Raw genomic sequence first — 16,969 nt, 5'->3', positions numbered from 1 at the left:
GGAAAGAGACCTTCCTTCTGTCTGTGGTAAGTGTGGGATGCTGGAAAAGGATTGGTTTGTGTGTGTACACAGAAGGCTTCCGTGTATGAAGACTGCTACAGAAAGAAAATGTCTCAAAATAGGTCATCCCTCCTCTTGCCTGTCTTTATGATTCTTGGGTGAAATGATGCACTGGAACAGATGATGGGCTGAGTAAACTGGGTTGTCAGGTCAGATTGGCAGCTGGTTATCTGTGGTCTAATTAAGACTGTGTGAGAGGGCTGGCTTTAAAACCTTTAAGTTGGGATGAATGTCTAAAGGAGCATTGACAATGTCTCAGTGGCCACCTCAGTAGACTTAAAGGGAACTCTTCAAGAACTGAGACAGTACCAAAGACCTGCAAGCTTCTGATTAGTGTTAAGAGTGAGTTTCCAATTAAATAGGTAGCCTGGACTCTGAATCATCACACCACAACTCATGTGAACATGGAGATACAGAACATAACAAAACTTTATTCTTAGCTTATGTCTAGAGTAATGTGACATCTTACTTGTAAATGAATTCCAGTCTCTATCTAATCAAGTTTCTCTGGTACTAAATCTTAATCCATAGACCCACAATGGCAGTTGTAGGAACTTCTGCCTCTTCACTTTGGGTTAATGCTACTATGTGCCTGGCTAGGAAGTTGATCAGTAGTAAAAAGAAAAGCCAAATGAGACCCTTGGCTTTGTCCTCCATCCTTCCAAAAACCTGCTTCACAGCCTGGCAAGCTCACAGGTACAGCTGAGAAGGTGGCAAGTGAAGCGTGTTGATGCTGCAGTGCACGAAGCTGTTTAACTCCAAACTGAGATGAATTCTGTGAGCAGCTTACCTGTTAATGGTAGCTATACCACCCTCTCCACAAATTCAGTGAACTGACAGGAGAATCAGATTTGTAGAATGTAATGCTGCCCTCATGAACAGGGATTATTGCATGAAGCACTGGAAATCAGTTGCCAGGCTGAAGTGAAGAGTCATATCTAGAGCTGCTATTGAACTGGTTGGTAGTCTTTCTAGGATAGGTTTGTATTTACTTCTTCAGTCTCACTCCAAAATAATTACAATGTCCTTCTGAGACTAAAACTGTTCTTTCTTGCTATCTTACTTGTCACTGCCAAAGTGGCTACCAGGAGTGTGTGTATCTTGTACTATACTTTGTCTCATCTTTTTGGATGAGCTTGTGGAGAAAGACAGAACATGATGGAAGCAGATAATACAGAGCTCTGGAAATATATCTTTGCAAGGAGATCATGTTACTTCATCACTTTTTCAGCCCTAATATTTTAGAATCTGAGATTTAGAGCTGGGTGTTCTGGAAGTCTTGGAGATGTTACCTGACTTCAATTAAGTAACATAACTGTATGGACCTCATGGCTTGGGGTTTGGAGAAGAGGAGTCTAAAATGAGGATTTTCAGTCTGTACAGTTGTTAGAAGCTCCTGGACTAGTGCTGAGACTCACAAAAAGTAACCAAGAAAAAACAAGCCTAATGTGTAGCAAATAAAAGTCTCTGATATTGCCTGTTTGTTCTGGGAACTGTGTGCGTCACTTAGATCAGAGCCTTAGGCAGGACTTGACTGTCCTGTCTGGTTTTGTGCTGAACTCAATCCACTGGTGACAGAAAACTCTTAACACTATGTAACTTACTAAAGAGACTGCCATTAAAAATAAGGTAGAAGCTTATAGTTTTGAAAACTTTGTTCTGTCATGTACCTTAAAATGCTCTGAAGTGTTCAGATGCAGTGGCTGGCTGGGTGAAACGTCAGGCTGAAAAGTTGAGATGCCGTACATTGCTGGTACATGTAGCCATGGGGCTGTTTCTGCTTAGTCATTTTTGTTGACACCGTTTTACTTTTGGATTGGTGAAAGTCTCTTGGCTTATATAAAGGCAGTTTTAGTGAGTGTGGGAACATCAGTAGCTTGGTGTCAACTAAACACTGGAACTGGAAGCTCAGTTTATGGTGCTGTGTTGGCTCAAGTTGAAGGCATTGGTAACTCAGCTCTGCTTTAGTGAGAACTAAAATGCAAAAGGAGCACTGTGTTTTGTTGGCAGATGATGTGGAAGGGAAGGAACTGGACACTGAAGTCTATGCTAGACTTAAACAGCTCTGTTGGATTATGGGCCTTTGGACTTCCCCACCTCCCAAATCAGATATTGATTCAGGACTGGGATTAAAGGAGCTGGATGTCTAATTTACAAGCAGCCACAGGATTCTGTTCCCAGTATGCTGCTGCTTGGCAGCTGGCCAGGTGTTTGCTGTGCTGGCTGTCAGCTACTGCTTGAGCTGCAAAGGACTCTACCTGAAACTGCTTCTAGACTGAATGTAAGAATATTTTTTTTTTTCTTTAGGAAGAAAGCTTTCTGTTACATTAAACTATCAAAAATGCAGAAAATACAGGCAAAGATACTAAACCATAGAGTGAAATACTTAATAGTAGCAGATAAAATGCACTTATTTAGGCATGGACCTGGTGGAAATGTGTTAATGTGCTAATTTATGTTTTAAAAGTGCAGCATGTCTTTAGCTAAACAGGAAATCTCAAAGAAAAATGGAAGTATTGAAAAAATCATGTGGAGGGATCCAGTTCTTTATAGTCTTCTCTGCTTTTCCAGGACTTGTGGCATAACTCTTCAAGAGGCCTTTGTAGAGGACCTGCACCAAGAGCTTTTTCCCCCCTTCTCCATGCCTGAAGGAGAGAATTGAATCCTTTGCTTTCTGAAACATATTTATTATCGTGTTTTGTCTAGGAAAACTCCTGTTCAGGCTACAATTAGTTAACTCCCGTAGTTGGTAGGAAATGACAGATGCAGAGAACAGGTGTCTCTCCTTTTCTTGAGCTCAGTGTCAGTGTCACCAGAGTCTCTGGTTGGTGGGCAGAAGTTGCTCTGCCTAGCAGCAGATTTCTGTGACTGGGAGCATAGGGTGTGTGTGATTCTTTCTTGCCATAGTGGCATCACTATTCATTTAGGATTTTAGTGCATGGTTTTTACTACTGCGAGAGTCTCAACTCATGAAGAAATAGATGGTACTACTAATAAACTCTTCTGATGTGCAGCATTGGCTAGATCCAGGGGGAAAAAACCAAAATCCAGCAAACCCTAGGCTTCAGTGTTTGCAAGTTTTAACGAGTAGCAGCTCTTAGCTACCCATGGTGAAGCAGCCAAGGATTGTTTTTCATGTCCCAGTACAGAGCTCTCCTGAGATTGCCTTTTTTTGTCTGCCAACCAGCCATTAGTTGATGTTCAGTTTAGCATACATAATCTGGATGGAGAAGCTCATTTTAACTTGCCTGTGGTAATTTTACATACCTCTAGTGGAGAAGGTGCCTGAACTTATATCCATGGTTTTACCTCCAGTTAAAGTATTTGTGCAAGGAGTAGCTACTTGAGCTAAGCCTATTGCTACTGTGGAAGAAGAATTAGAACCTTTTACAAGCAGAGACTGATGCTACCTTCTGTAAAAAGTAACATAATTTGCTTTACAGGCAGCATTCAATAAGCAAATTTACATAACTGCTGTAACTGAAGATTGTTATCAATGGTTGTCCCTTTTGTACAGTTTGCAGTTTTTCTATGTTACAAGAGTTGGCACCCAGCAACCTTACTCCTTCTCACAAGATCTCTTGCAATACAGTGCTGCAAGGTCTTGGGTATGAGTCAGAGTGTAAGAGTTGGCTTTCATTTGGAACAAGTACATGACAAATTTTGCAAAGGACTTGAGCATAAAATAAGTCACTTGGAGGCTGAGACATGTAAAAAGAAATTGAAATAGCACAAATCAGGAAATAGAGAAGAACGTGTATGTTGGGCTCAAAAATAATGTGGCATATTTAGATAGAGAGAAGGAAGAATGCTGAATTTTCCAGTCTTAACTCCTGGCTGGCTTGTTTAGTCTTATCACTGAAAAGTGATAACTAGCAAACAATTAGTAAGGTAAATGTGGGCAGCTTGAATTATACCAGTTTACACTGATTTCAAAATAAACCCTTTCCTCTCTGTGGAAATGCAGAAATGAGGGAACTTGTGTTTCAGAGGCTTAAGTTCAAATTTGAAAGTGTTATGGTGAGATACTCAAATCTAATAGTTGTACTTCTGTAGTTATGTTGTACTATAATGCTAATATAATACTTAATATCAATATTTAATATTATTAATATATAATACATAATTAATACATAATACTTAATATTAATGCTTAATATTAATATTTGACTTAAGTGTCCTGAAGAGAGGTGACTTTTTTGCACAAACAATAGACAAGTTTCAAAAAAATAAAATCCTGCATGAAAAAGCAGGTTATATTCAACTACTGGTGTGGTGGAACTTTTAATATCTAATGCTGAAAAAGATTGTGTAATAAGGAGGTAGTAAAGCACTGGTCCTCACTTCATGTTAGACATGTTGTCTCTCTGCCCCTTTCACCTAAAATTTTATAGAATTGTTTCTCAAGCTCATGCAGCTGTTCACACAAATTTTCATAGATGCCAGAGGATGAAAGCTGGTCTTAGTAGTGGAGTTGTGGCCATACTCTAGTTTTTTGGTTTTGAAGCTTGCATCTTGGTTAGATAGTCTGCCATGCTACATTTTGATCCTGGCTTTGTTTTAAGAAAACATGATTTGGTTCAATACATAAGTCTTTGTTTTTTTTCTTTAGGAAGAAAGCTTTCTGTTACATTAAACTATCAAAAATGCAGAAAATACAGGCAAAGATACTAAACCATAGAGTGAAATACTTAATAGTAGCAGATAAAATGCACTTATTTAGGCATGGACCTGGTGGAAATGTGTTAATGTGCTAATTTATGTTTTAAAAGTGCAGCATGTCTTTAGCTAAACAGGAAATCTCAAAGAAAAATGGAAGTATTGAAAAAATCATGTGGAGGGATCCAGTTCTTTATAGTCTTCTCTGCTTTTCCAGGACTTGTGGCATAACTCTTCAAGAGGCCTTTGTAGAGGACCTGCACCAAGAGCTTTTTCCCCCCTTCTCCATGCCTGAAGGAGAGAATTGAATCCTTTGCTTTCTGAAACATATTTATTATCTGTGTGTTTTGTCTAGGAAAACTCCTGTTCAGGCTACAATTAGTTAACTCCCGTAGTTGGTAGGAAATGACAGATGCAGAGAACAGGTGTCTCTCCTTTTCTTGAGCTCAGTGTCAGTGTCACCAGAGTCTCTGGTTGGTGGGCAGAAGTTGCTCTGCCTAGCAGCAGATTTCTGTGACTGGGAGCATAGGGTGTGTGTGATTCTTTCTTGCCATAGTGGCATCACTATTCATTTAGGATTTTAGTGCATGGTTTTTACTACTGCGAGAGTCTCAACTCATGAAGAAATAGATGGTACTACTAATAAACTCTTCTGATGTGCAGCATTGGCTAGATCCAGGGGGAAAAAACCAAAATCCAGCAAACCCTAGGCTTCAGTGTTTGCAAGTTTTAACGAGTAGCAGCTCTTAGCTACCCATGGTGAAGCAGCCAAGGATTGTTTTTCATGTCCCAGTACAGAGCTCTCCTGAGATTGCCTTTTTTTGTCTGCCAACCAGCCATTAGTTGATGTTCAGTTTAGCATACATAATCTGGATGGAGAAGCTCATTTTAACTTGCCTGTGGTAATTTTACATACCTCTAGTGGAGAAGGTGCCTGAACTTATATCCATGGTTTTACCTCCAGTTAAAGTATTTGTGCAAGGAGTAGCTACTTGAGCTAAGCCTATTGCTACTGTGGAAGAAGAATTAGAACCTTTTACAAGCAGAGACTGATGCTACCTTCTGTAAAAAGTAACATAATTTGCTTTACAGGCAGCATTCAATAAGCAAATTTACATAACTGCTGTAACTGAAGATTGTTATCAATGGTTGTCCCTTTTGTACAGTTTGCAGTTTTTCTATGTTACAAGAGTTGGCACCCAGCAACCTTACTCCTTCTCACAAGATCTCTTGCAATACAGTGCTGCAAGGTCTTGGGTATGAGTCAGAGTGTAAGAGTTGGCTTTCATTTGGAACAAGTACATGACAAATTTTGCAAAGGACTTGAGCATAAAATAAGTCACTTGGAGGCTGAGACATGTAAAAAGAAATTGAAATAGCACAAATCAGGAAATAGAGAAGAACGTGTATGTTGGGCTCAAAAATAATGTGGCATATTTAGATAGAGAGAAGGAAGAATGCTGAATTTTCCAGTCTTAACTCCTGGCTGGCTTGTTTAGTCTTATCACTGAAAAGTGATAACTAGCAAACAATTAGTAAGGTAAATGTGGGCAGCTTGAATTATACCAGTTTACACTGATTTCAAAATAAACCCTTTCCTCTCTGTGGAAATGCAGAAATGAGGGAACTTGTGTTTCAGAGGCTTAAGTTCAAATTTGAAAGTGTTATGGTGAGATACTCAAATCTAATAGTTGTACTTCTGTAGTTATGTTGTACTATAATGCTAATATAATACTTAATAGCAATACTTAATATTATTAATATATAATACATAATTAATACATAATACTTAATATTAATGCTTAATATTAATATTTGACTTAAGTGTCCTGAAGAGAGGTGACTTTTTTTCACAAACAATAGACAAGTTTCAAAAAAATAAAATCCTGCATGAAAAAGCAGGTTATATTCAACTACTGGTGTGGTGGAACTTTTAATATCTAATGCTGAAAAAGATTGTGTAATAAGGAGGTAGTAAAGCACTGGTCCTCACTTCATGTTAGACATGTTGTCTCTCTGCCCCTTTCACCTAAAATTTTATAGAATTGTTTCTCAAGCTCATGCAGCTGTTCACACAAATTTTCATAGATGCCAGAGGATGAAAGCTGGTCTTAGTAGTGGAGTTGTGGCCATACTCTAGTTTTTTGGTTTTGAAGCTTGCATCTTGGTTAGATAGTCTGCCATGCTACATTTTGATCCTGGCTTTGTTTTAAGAAAGCATGATTTGGTTCAATACATAAGTCTTTGTCCTGCAACTTGGAGAGTGAATGGTTGACCTCATCTGTTGACTGAACCCCTGCTGAGTAGCTTCTAAGAAAAGCCCTTCCAATATATTTCTTGGTATTTTAGCATTGAGTAATTTATGTGGATAAATCTGACTCTGAATTACCAATGGCCAAACCAAGTTGGTACTGCTGGTGTCTACCTCAGGACCTTGGTCCTTCCTGTTGGTACTGCTGGTGTCTACCTCAGGACCTTCCAGTGAGCTGAGCACTTTCTCTTCCCTCCTGTGTGGACTTAAACCCTTTTGTGTAGGTGTTGAATTGATTCTTCTTGTGTTGTTGTAACTGTGCTTTAAATAGTTAAGAACTTAACTGGCAGTGACTGCAAGCTTATAGGCATGTCAGTTTGGACTTAATAGTAGCCCTTTCTCCAGAAAGGTATGAAGTTTTCACATGAAATTCTTCTGATTTTACCTGAGGGCACAATAAGGACCTCTGAACTTGATACAGTTATGTGGTTTACAAAGAGAATATGTAGACAAACTGTACTGTGGAATGTAATGAGGGCTGGATAATGTCTGACAGGATTTAAAATAAGTGCAGTAGTAACTGTAAAACAAAACAAATCCCTAATTTAATCTGGAAATTACTGACTAGTTAAAGGAACAATCCCATATCCTAAATACCCAAGATCCATCAGAACTTCATGTACTGTTGGAAATGTTGGATCAATAATTTCTATTTGGCATCAATATAACATTTTAATTAGTTTTTGACCTGAAGCTATTGGTTAAGAGATGTTCCCTCCTCCTCCTCCCCACCCTCCAAGTTGAATTTCAGGTAGAACTCATTTGAGGTGTACGTGTCCAAGTCTCATGCTTTTTCCTGGAGCAGTCTGAAAACAAACTCAGTCTACATCTAAGTCTGACTTCTGCATAGCTATTTCCAGATAAGCCTTTTGTCTGGTAGTAACTATATGAAGTAGGATATAAACTTAGAATCCTGTATTGGATAAACTGTGAAGCAAAAGAAAAAAAAAAGCTTGTTTTCTATGCTATCTTCTTAGTAATTCAGACTATTAGTAAATCATCTTCAAAATGCACTGGGCAGAACTCTCAGAAGTTTTCAGATTCTGAAAAAGAAGTAGAATTATTTGAAGGGAAGTAGGATGCTAGTTTCAAGTCAAAGCATTGTGTGAATTTGTTCTTCTGTTAAGGTTTTTTAGAGTTAAAGACAGACTTTAGTTTGATCTGGCTCTTCAGGTTTTTTATAAAGCAGCATGGCTTTTTTATTAGTAGAAAATTTGTTTTCTGACTTGCACACACAAACACCTGTTGGTATCCAGTTTAGGAGACCATGTCCCTTGGTTTTGAGTGCCATTGGCCCTTCTGCACATGATGTACATGATAGTTGGAGAGCCAAAAGATGGGTCCTGGCTCTGGTGTGTGTGGTAGGAATTGAGAATACTTACCCAGTCTGTTAGTACATCAGTGGGTGTCAAATCACTGAAATTCATGTTTGTTTGGGTTTTTTTTGTCAGCAAATATATATCATAGACACCTAAAGTCACTCTTAAATTCTTTTTCCTACACAGAGCTCAACAAAAATCCAGTGGAAGGCTTTTCGGCGGGCTTAATAGATGACAATGATCTTTATCGATGGGAAGTCCTTATTATTGGTCCTCCAGATACACTATAGTAAGTACTGATACAGAAACTTAAGTGAACTTGGATTTACTAGTTCTAGTTGGGTCTAAGTGAGTAGAAGTTAACCTAAATCTTGCTATTAAGTTAGGTAATGCTGGTCTGTTGCTAATAAAATACCTGTGAAGAGCTGAATTTGCTATATAGGAGCTCTAAACTGCTTTGCTCCCCTGGGAAAATGCAACATTGATCCCTTTGTACTTGTGTGGAAATGAGAGAGAATGGGCTACACTTAAAGGCAGCTTCTGTTTTCTTACATGCTTAAGGCAGGTATAATCCACTCTTTGCTGTTACTGCTGTGAGGCTAGGCTATCAGTTTAGCTGATAGTGCAATTTTAAACCATTACAACTTCACACTGGTGATTATAGGAAAAACTTCAAGAGGCTTATGTTTGGGGAAAACTGCAGCAGACTGTAGAATTGGCCTCAAGTCTGTCAGTTTGAGACAGGAGGACTTAGTAGTGTGACATGGAAACAGGTTCTATGCCCAGAAGTTTAAAGTGTATCCCTTGAAGATGAACTCTGTTCTCCTTCATTAAGCTGTTCCAGTGGTAAATTACTGACACAAAAAGCCTAGTGACATTTACTTCAGGTCAATTTTAGTTCCAACATGAAGTTGTTGTACACTTCTGTCTGCAGACTTCTGAACAAGTACTTAAGCACAGTAATCAAATTGCTTTTTTTTCTCCTCAAGCTCACTACATTGTGATTCTCAAGTCTTGCATGAGATGAATTCTCCAGCTTCTGTTGACCTCTTTTTAAACAGTCTTGTAGTGGCTCCATTATATTCTCATGGCTGTTTTATAAATATTGTCAATAAAGAAATACTGCTTCTAATTGAACCTGTTGTGTCAAAACATAAAAACCTGTTATGAACCTTACATGTTAAAAATTGCAATAGCGTTTTTTTCACCACTGTTGAGCTTGTTTTGAGGCTTTTTAGATAAGAAGCTCTCTTCTGTAGCAGTCCTTAGTTGCTGCTTTTCAAGGTAGCATTATATTGAAACCTTCCTCCCTGGTCTATTTTATGATGACAGTAGAACAGGAGAGTTTAACTTCACAGTTTTCCAACTTCAGTCTGGTTCCTGGTCCCACTTTTATGCTGAGTTTACCTAAAAAGATTTTTGACTCAGTGCATGACTCTACTGACAAAGACCCCTTTATCAGGAATATTGTTAAAAATGACACTGATCTCCCTTAGTTGATGGCTGTACTTCATTAACTGGTTTCTAATGTGTGTCCAGTTAAAGAGTTCTATTTAGTTGATGAGGGGCAACAGCTGTGACACACAGACTGGTAACTTTAGGATCTGCTGCTTTAAGAAAGGAAAGAAGAACTTTTTCACTTTGAAAGTAAGTGGATAACTAGTTTGGGGCTATCAACAAATGTAATCTAACTCTTGACTAGTCTGGTTGTTAAAATAGCTACCGTTTCTGGAATTCTTAACCTTCCTGGGATCAAGGATTCTTTGGAAACTGCCTGCGTTTTCAAAACTTTGTGGAAAATTTATGCTGTGGGTTCAGATCCCCTTCAGCTGCTTTATTTTAAGAGCCAAGTCACATAGATCTAGTGCTTTTTGGGTTTTTGGGTTTGTTGGTGTTTTGTTTTTTTTTAATCCTTGCTAGAATTGCACATCTTTGGTTAGTGGTGGTAAAGCTTGTTGTTTTCTCAGTAGCCTGTGGGCTTTGGGTACTGGCTCCTATTCCTTTACAAATACAGGAGAAAAAAAATGCAGTGAATAGCTTTTGTCTTTTCTACACCAATTCTTTTGTCTGTGTTCCTGTTGTACTGCACATCTCATACCACTGTCTGGGGAGGTTATGCTCCAGTTTTTGTAAGCTCTGCCTTTGCAGTTTCAATTTTGTTACAAACTGCAACTACAAGAAATGACAGTAACAGGGCAAATGCTGCAGTACTTACATTAGCAAAGTATTCCCTCTGTAAGGCCTTCCATTTCATATAGGCCTTCACATTTTTCCAAAAGGGGCTATTCCTGGGTATTGAAACTGAGTTATTTAAAAAAACAACCACGACCAAGCTGTTAACTTAGTTAAGTATGGGCCTGTAACTCCACATAAAAATTGGGTGTCTTTTTATTGTTGTTTTCCAGTTTAGTGGGTAACTGTCATGCAGAACACCTCACTGTTATGTCTGAGTCCCTTTAGCTTGCTGTTGAAAAGGTCATAATTGGAAGCCTTTTCACAAAGTAATGCTGTAAACCCAAATATAAAGCTTTCTGGAACTTTGCACTGAGGTTTCCTGCCACAGACTGATACCAAGAAATAAGGACTGAGGTGTCTGAAAGAGGAAAATTAACAGGCATCTGCTGGGTTGTACATGAGAAGTGGAGGTACTGGGCAATATCTTTTTTTTTTTTCTCTTAATAACTGTACTGGGAGGAAAAAAGTTAAGTTGTAATTCCAGATGGTGAATTCCTTGGCAGTTTTTTCATTATTTCTTTTTGTGTGTGTTTTTTCCTCTCTGGAACATCTTCCTAATTCTAAAAAAGATACAGTGGTAGGGAACTGGCAGTACCTTGTGAAAGGATCTTCTCAATCTAGGAATTCTTAGCATTGCATATGGAAATGATGGTGCTGTTAATTACTAACATGATGTTAAGCTGTGTGAGGGGTAGACTTAAAGCTTTTGATACATCAGTAAGTTCCAATCTTTAGCTTAAGCTTATAAGAAACTCTACTAAGATATTTTTGGTTCCCCAGTGAAGGTGGTGTTTTCAAGGCTCATCTTACTTTTCCAAAAGACTATCCACTGAGGCCGCCAAAAATGAAATTCATCACAGAAATCTGGCATCCAAATGGTAAGAAATGTCTACATTTTAGTTTCTTTTTGCAATTCAGAATTAAAATGCAGTGAAGACAAATGGTTACGTATTTGTTTGTGTTAGAAATAGGAAATTCTGTATTTACTTTGCCATCTTCACTACCCAATGAAGTAATAATTGTGACAGGGTTTTTAATGGTGCTTCTCTCAGAGACTGCTCCTGAAAGTATTTTTCAGAAGCTACTGAAAGCAGCTTCTTGAATTCTTGGTATGTTAAGGTTTTGGGTTTTTTCCTTAAGTGCAGAATTCTGGTCTGAGGAGAAACCTGACTTCTGTAGCTGCCTTTTGTTATGCCTTCAAATATTTAGTGTTAGTAACTTTGGCAGTTCAATACAGAAGGCCCAAGGTTGTCCTCCTTCAGTGAAGCATGAAAGGAAATAATGGTATCTTTTAGTCCCTCCAAAAAAGCCTCCTCCTAATGTTTCATTTATTTATGGACTGCTGGACATAGATGGGAAGGTAAAATAAAATGGAAGAAGGTTTTTACTGTGAGGAAGAGGGGATGCTCTTCAGTTTCTAAAGTCATTGTTGAAGTTGCAGATGTTGAAAGCTGGGAGGAGACCAGCACAATGCTCCCATCATATGGGACAGAGACTGTTTTGATGCTGTCAGTTTGAGCTCTGAAAATACCAGAGTACTTGTCAGGCAGTTTATAATTCTAGCCAATTAAATCATATTCCAATATATTGCAATAATATCTAGCTAATGATGTTGCTGTGGAAAAAAAAGTCTCTGTCTAGTTTGCTGAGTTTAACAGAAAAACCTTCAGTGGGAGTCTGTCTAAATAGTCTTGGAAGTTCACTGTGATAAGTTCTTTCTCCCCATGTGCTCTCTCCACCAGAGGTCCAGGCATAAGAAGAGACTTTCACCAAGTCCTATTTATTACAGATAGAGTTCAGTAATAGTTAATTACTTCCCTATTTTGTGAAGTGTCTTCAACACACTTCCAGACTTGTTAAAGTGAAGGTTAACAGTTCCACAACTACCCCAAAGAAATGCCAGCCTATTGTTCATCACTGAAATATGCCTTGTTCTATTTTGTAGTTGACAAGAATGGTGATGTCTGCATTTCAATTCTTCATGAGCCTGGAGAAGATAAATATGGCTATGAAAAACCTGAGGAACGTTGGCTTCCCATTCACACAGTGGAAACTATAATGATTAGTGTTATTTCTATGCTGGCAGATCCCAATGGTGATTCTCCTGCTAATGTTGATGCAGCGGTGAGTTTTCTTGGTCTACCAGTTGTCTTCAGTGTAGAAACCAAAACAGGAATGGAGTTTTACTTCTAGTTTAACAAGCAGATAGAAGGGAAAACTAAGAAGCTGAAGCTAGAAGGGCACCAATTCAATGTTTTTCTTGGCCTTAAGCCACCTTGCATAAGCTCTGATGTTCCAGTCCAAGGATCCAAATGCTTGCTGTATTAATTGCTGAAAAAGAACAATTAATTAGTAGCTTTATTTGTGCTTTCGCTGGAAAGATAAAACCTGCTGCACTTTCAAACATGCTGACAGGCTGTGTGAGCTTTGGAGGTGCTGAATGTTAGGTTGTATCAGTTACCTTCATTTTCTCTCACTCAAATTGCTTCAACCTTCACTCCAAGTGAAAAGGTGTTGTGAGCTAAGGTGCTTCAGGTAAAACAATGTTAGCTTGTTTTTTTAACTTCTTCCCCAACCCCTGCAGGAAGAATATTTTGCTTATATGGAAAATGAAGAACTGTAGAACTTCTGTCCTTCAGTAAGGGTTTTCTTCATATTTTCCCAGCACTTCTTTGCCAGTCCCCAGCATGAAACCTTAGTCACAGTGTATGATGCTCCTGTGCTTTCATCTGAGCTTGTCAGGAAGTTGGCACAAAAGCCTTAAAACTGGCTGTACTTTATCCTGTGGGTTTTGGTGATACCATGGTGTGCAGCAGCTCATGGTTCACACTTATCTTCCTGTTCATCTTTACCTTTGTTCTTTGTCTGTGCAATTGTGAAATGAGGTACCTGTCACAGAGATCATCTCCATAGGTGTGCTGAGCACTCTGTTCAGGTTTTCCTCATGGAGCTGGTATCTTGCAGCTCTATCTAACTAGGAGGTGTTTCCTTTCTAAGGACACTTCTGTGCCTCCTCTGAATACTGTGACTTCTGTATTTCTGTCCTGGAGTGCCATGGCTACGTTGAAAGGGAGTTGAAACTGTCCTAAAAATCACAGAATAACTACTGGTTCCACAGTAGCTGGGTACATTTTTACATCACTGCAGTTAAAGATATTTTCTCTAGCTTATAACAATAGCTTGTGGCCTGCAGTTTGAGTTTGCTGCTACTTAGCAGCCTGAAGTAAATAGATTTTAGCCTGAATACTGTGAAATGTTGGTAGCCACCATATTAGTTTTGGAGAATGTCTAAAATTCCAGGGGGGAAAGGCTGTGTCGTCACTGTCTTGTTATCAACTGCATAGAAACCTAGAGCAAGTTTGTGAAGTCCTGAATGTCAGAGGTTTTCAGTGATTAGGTGTTGACTTGATGGCTGATGTCTAAACACCAAGAGTCTGCCTAGAACTTGTACACTGTTACAGGACTGACATCTGAAAGCTGTTTGTTCAATTACAGAAAGAATGGAGAGAAGACAGAAATGGAGAATTTAAAAGAAAAGTTGCCCGCTGTGTAAGAAAAAGCCAAGAAACTGCTTTTGAGTGACACTTATTCAGCAGCTAGTAGCTTCACTTTTTTCAGGGTAAGTATCCTTCTGAAGACTAGTTGCTTACCTGAGTTGAGGGTTTCCTGCCTCAGTGTTACTGAACTACTTTTTCTTTCCACAAAAGCAGAAAATAAACCAAACCAGCCTTTCTTAGCTGCATGATCTCGGTGGAGTTCTTTGGCTGTATGTGATACTGAAGACTAAAAGAATTTTCAAATGCAATAACAGCCTCTTCTGCCAAGATTGTGGAACTTTTGAATTTCAAATTTGCTTTATCAGTATTCATCCTTCTTTATCAGTAGTGATGTGGGCTTACTAGAGCTGTATTAATAAATCTAAGGGGGTATTAAAGCTGTAATAGACAGGAATAATCATTATTTCATGTTGCTTATTGTGAGGAGCACTTGTTTGAATCTTAAAGCATCCTGCCTTTCTATCTCAAGTATATATATCTTTTCTTGCAGATTTGGTAGGAACCATTCAGAAATTGTTTCTGGTATCTGTGGGAATTTTAATGGAAAGTCTACTTGCATATCAGAAAGGATCAAGTGGAGATACTGCCCATAATAATATCAAGAAAGGTGGTGTTCTCTTCAGCAGCCCAAAAAAATGTCTTTACTGGGGAAGGCTTGGGAATAGCTTGGGAAAAACAGTTTTATTCTGCTTGGAAACTAAGCTGTAGCATGTCTGAGAGCTTGGACAAGTTTTGACCTGAGAGTAGCTGACGTGATATTTACACTTTATGCCACCCTGTTAAAAATGAGCTTCTGAGTCAAGGTACTCACTCTAATTTGAACAATCCCATCCTAGTTTTAATGGGAATGATGTTTTTTTCCACAGAATAAGCCCTTGTGGAAAGCTCTCTATTAAAACGTGGCCCTTAAATACTTGGCTTTTGGTCACTTTAATCTTGGTATGCCAAGGAAAAACGTCTTCAACATGCTAATAATTTCCCACTCTTGCTTTTCAAAGCAAAACAGAACTTCATGTTGAAGCTGCCCTTTCTTAATGGTTGGTTTGGCAAATAAACTACTCTGACCCGTTTAGCTGGAGAAGCCCAAAACCATATGTACTAGTTAGTTAGCTTCAGTGTAGGAAACTTGTGGGGAAAAAGAGTAGGGCACTTAAGTGCAGTTTAAAGGGGTTGTACTATCTGGACAACTAGAACAGCTTATGAAATGATCCTGCCAGTTTTTCCTCACCAAGGCTGTACAGGAGATACTTTTATGCTTTTGTCAAAATTGTGGGGGTTGAGGGTGGGGGAAGGCTCCATCTGTGACAAACTAGTACTGCAGTCTTTTCTCTGCAGAAATGCTTTGGTTGAACGGAACCTTCAGCATGAAAATACTTAATATTGATCAAAAGGCTAAGCATAGGAACTGAATGATTTATACAACTGCCTATAAGTAGAGTGCAGGAATTGTTAATGCAGCTGACAGGGTTTTTTCTGTCTCAGAGAAAGGGAGTAACTGTGAGTAACACTCCAGACTGTCCTTAACTAACCTCAGCTCTGTTGCCATGTTAAACTTGGCTGTAGTGAAACAATGCTCATGACAAATATTGAAGTAATTGGCTGTGTTGCTTTTTTGGAAGGCAAGAGCTTTTCTAAGTCCTGGTGACTCCTCCTAAGTAAGTGATGGGCAGTGAATGGGATGAGAAGGGGCCATAGAGCTGGTTTCAAACAAGCACAGGCTGACTTGGTAGCTGTTGTGTCACTGCTTACTGAAGCACTGCTGGGCCATTTCCTTCTGCACTTTGCTGTTGAAGCAGCAGCCATCCTTTACAGTGAGTTCCAGTGATATGTCTGCAAGTTTTAAAAGCCCAGTGTGTGAATAATCAAATATTTACACATTCCACACTTGACAAGCAACATGAGTGACAGGAGCCTGAAAGTCTGATAGTTGAGCTTGGATGCACAATATGCTCAACTAACTCAAGTCTTTGTCAGGTGATGATCTTCTGTATAGAGGTATGTAAAGTTCTTGAGCAAGTAATGATCTCTTTTGAGCTTGAAACACTATTTAACATCTTTAAGTGGATGCTGAGGGGTTTTATTTTAATAACTCTGATTTCCTTGTAGGTCTTCAATTGAGAAACATGGCACTGTTTTTTTCCTGCACTCTACCCACCTATTGCTGGACTTCTGTTGTAACAAGTTGGCAAACACTGGCTGGAACTGGGCTGCAATAAAACATGCCAGTTATCAATGCTGACAAGAGCCTAATAAGTGCCAACACAAGATGATTACACATTTTGAAATCTAATGAACTGCTTTAACCTTCAGGAAGAATTGTAAAGATGTGTACATAGCACAACATGATCCGGATAATATATATACTGTTCATGTACATCCACAAATAAACATCCTACCAAATAATCCTGTCTGTAGTTAGGAATGGAATTGTGTAAATTCTAAAGATTTTAGCAGGTTTTTCTCTCCCTATTTGTTGTTTCCTATCAGTTTTAAAAAAAACAACAAAACAAGCAACCAACAACTTTTGAAGCATGTCAAACTAAAACCAACTAGCATAAAGTTTTTTTTCCTTCCCCCCCATTTTAATTTTCCTTTGACCCACTGAGGCTTAATTAAAATCTCTTGCTTATTAAAGTTTAGTATCTTTTTTGGTTTTTTGGAAATGTGGTCCCTTTTATTTCCCCTATGAGAACTTAAAATTTTCCTAATTAAACCCTGAAAGGATTTGCTATCAATTACTTGTGTCTTCTTTTATGATGACCTTTTTAGTCTCAAAGATGTTTTTGCTTTTTTTTTTTCTCCCTTCCCACCCCTTTTTTAAACCCAAT

The 16,969-nt window shown here is 38.6% G+C and overlaps 1 protein-coding gene across 1 annotated transcript in view; it reads left to right on the top strand.

Moving 5' to 3' along the window:
• The window catches only part of UBE2G1 (ubiquitin-conjugating enzyme E2G 1), a 25,923-nt gene extending 9,051 nt beyond the window's left edge, over nt 1–16,872 (top strand). Inside the window, exons 2-6 of the mRNA XM_010006063.1 lie at nt 8,536–8,638; nt 11,365–11,462; nt 12,530–12,708; nt 14,080–14,203; nt 16,248–16,872. Of these exons, the coding sequence (XP_010004365.1) occupies nt 8,536–8,638; nt 11,365–11,462; nt 12,530–12,708; nt 14,080–14,166 (467 nt within the window). The 3' untranslated portion in view covers nt 14,167–14,203; nt 16,248–16,872. The remainder of the gene's footprint in view (nt 1–8,535; nt 8,639–11,364; nt 11,463–12,529; nt 12,709–14,079; nt 14,204–16,247) is intronic.
• The last annotated feature ends 97 nt before the right edge of the window (nt 16,873–16,969 follow it).

This window comes from Chaetura pelagica, unplaced genomic scaffold (assembly GCF_000747805.2).
Source record: "Chaetura pelagica isolate M959 unplaced genomic scaffold, ChaPel_1.0 scaffold49, whole genome shotgun sequence".
Classification (NCBI taxonomy): Eukaryota; Metazoa; Chordata; class Aves; order Apodiformes; family Apodidae; genus Chaetura; species Chaetura pelagica.
This window is presented reverse-complemented; position numbering and strand designations above follow the sequence as displayed.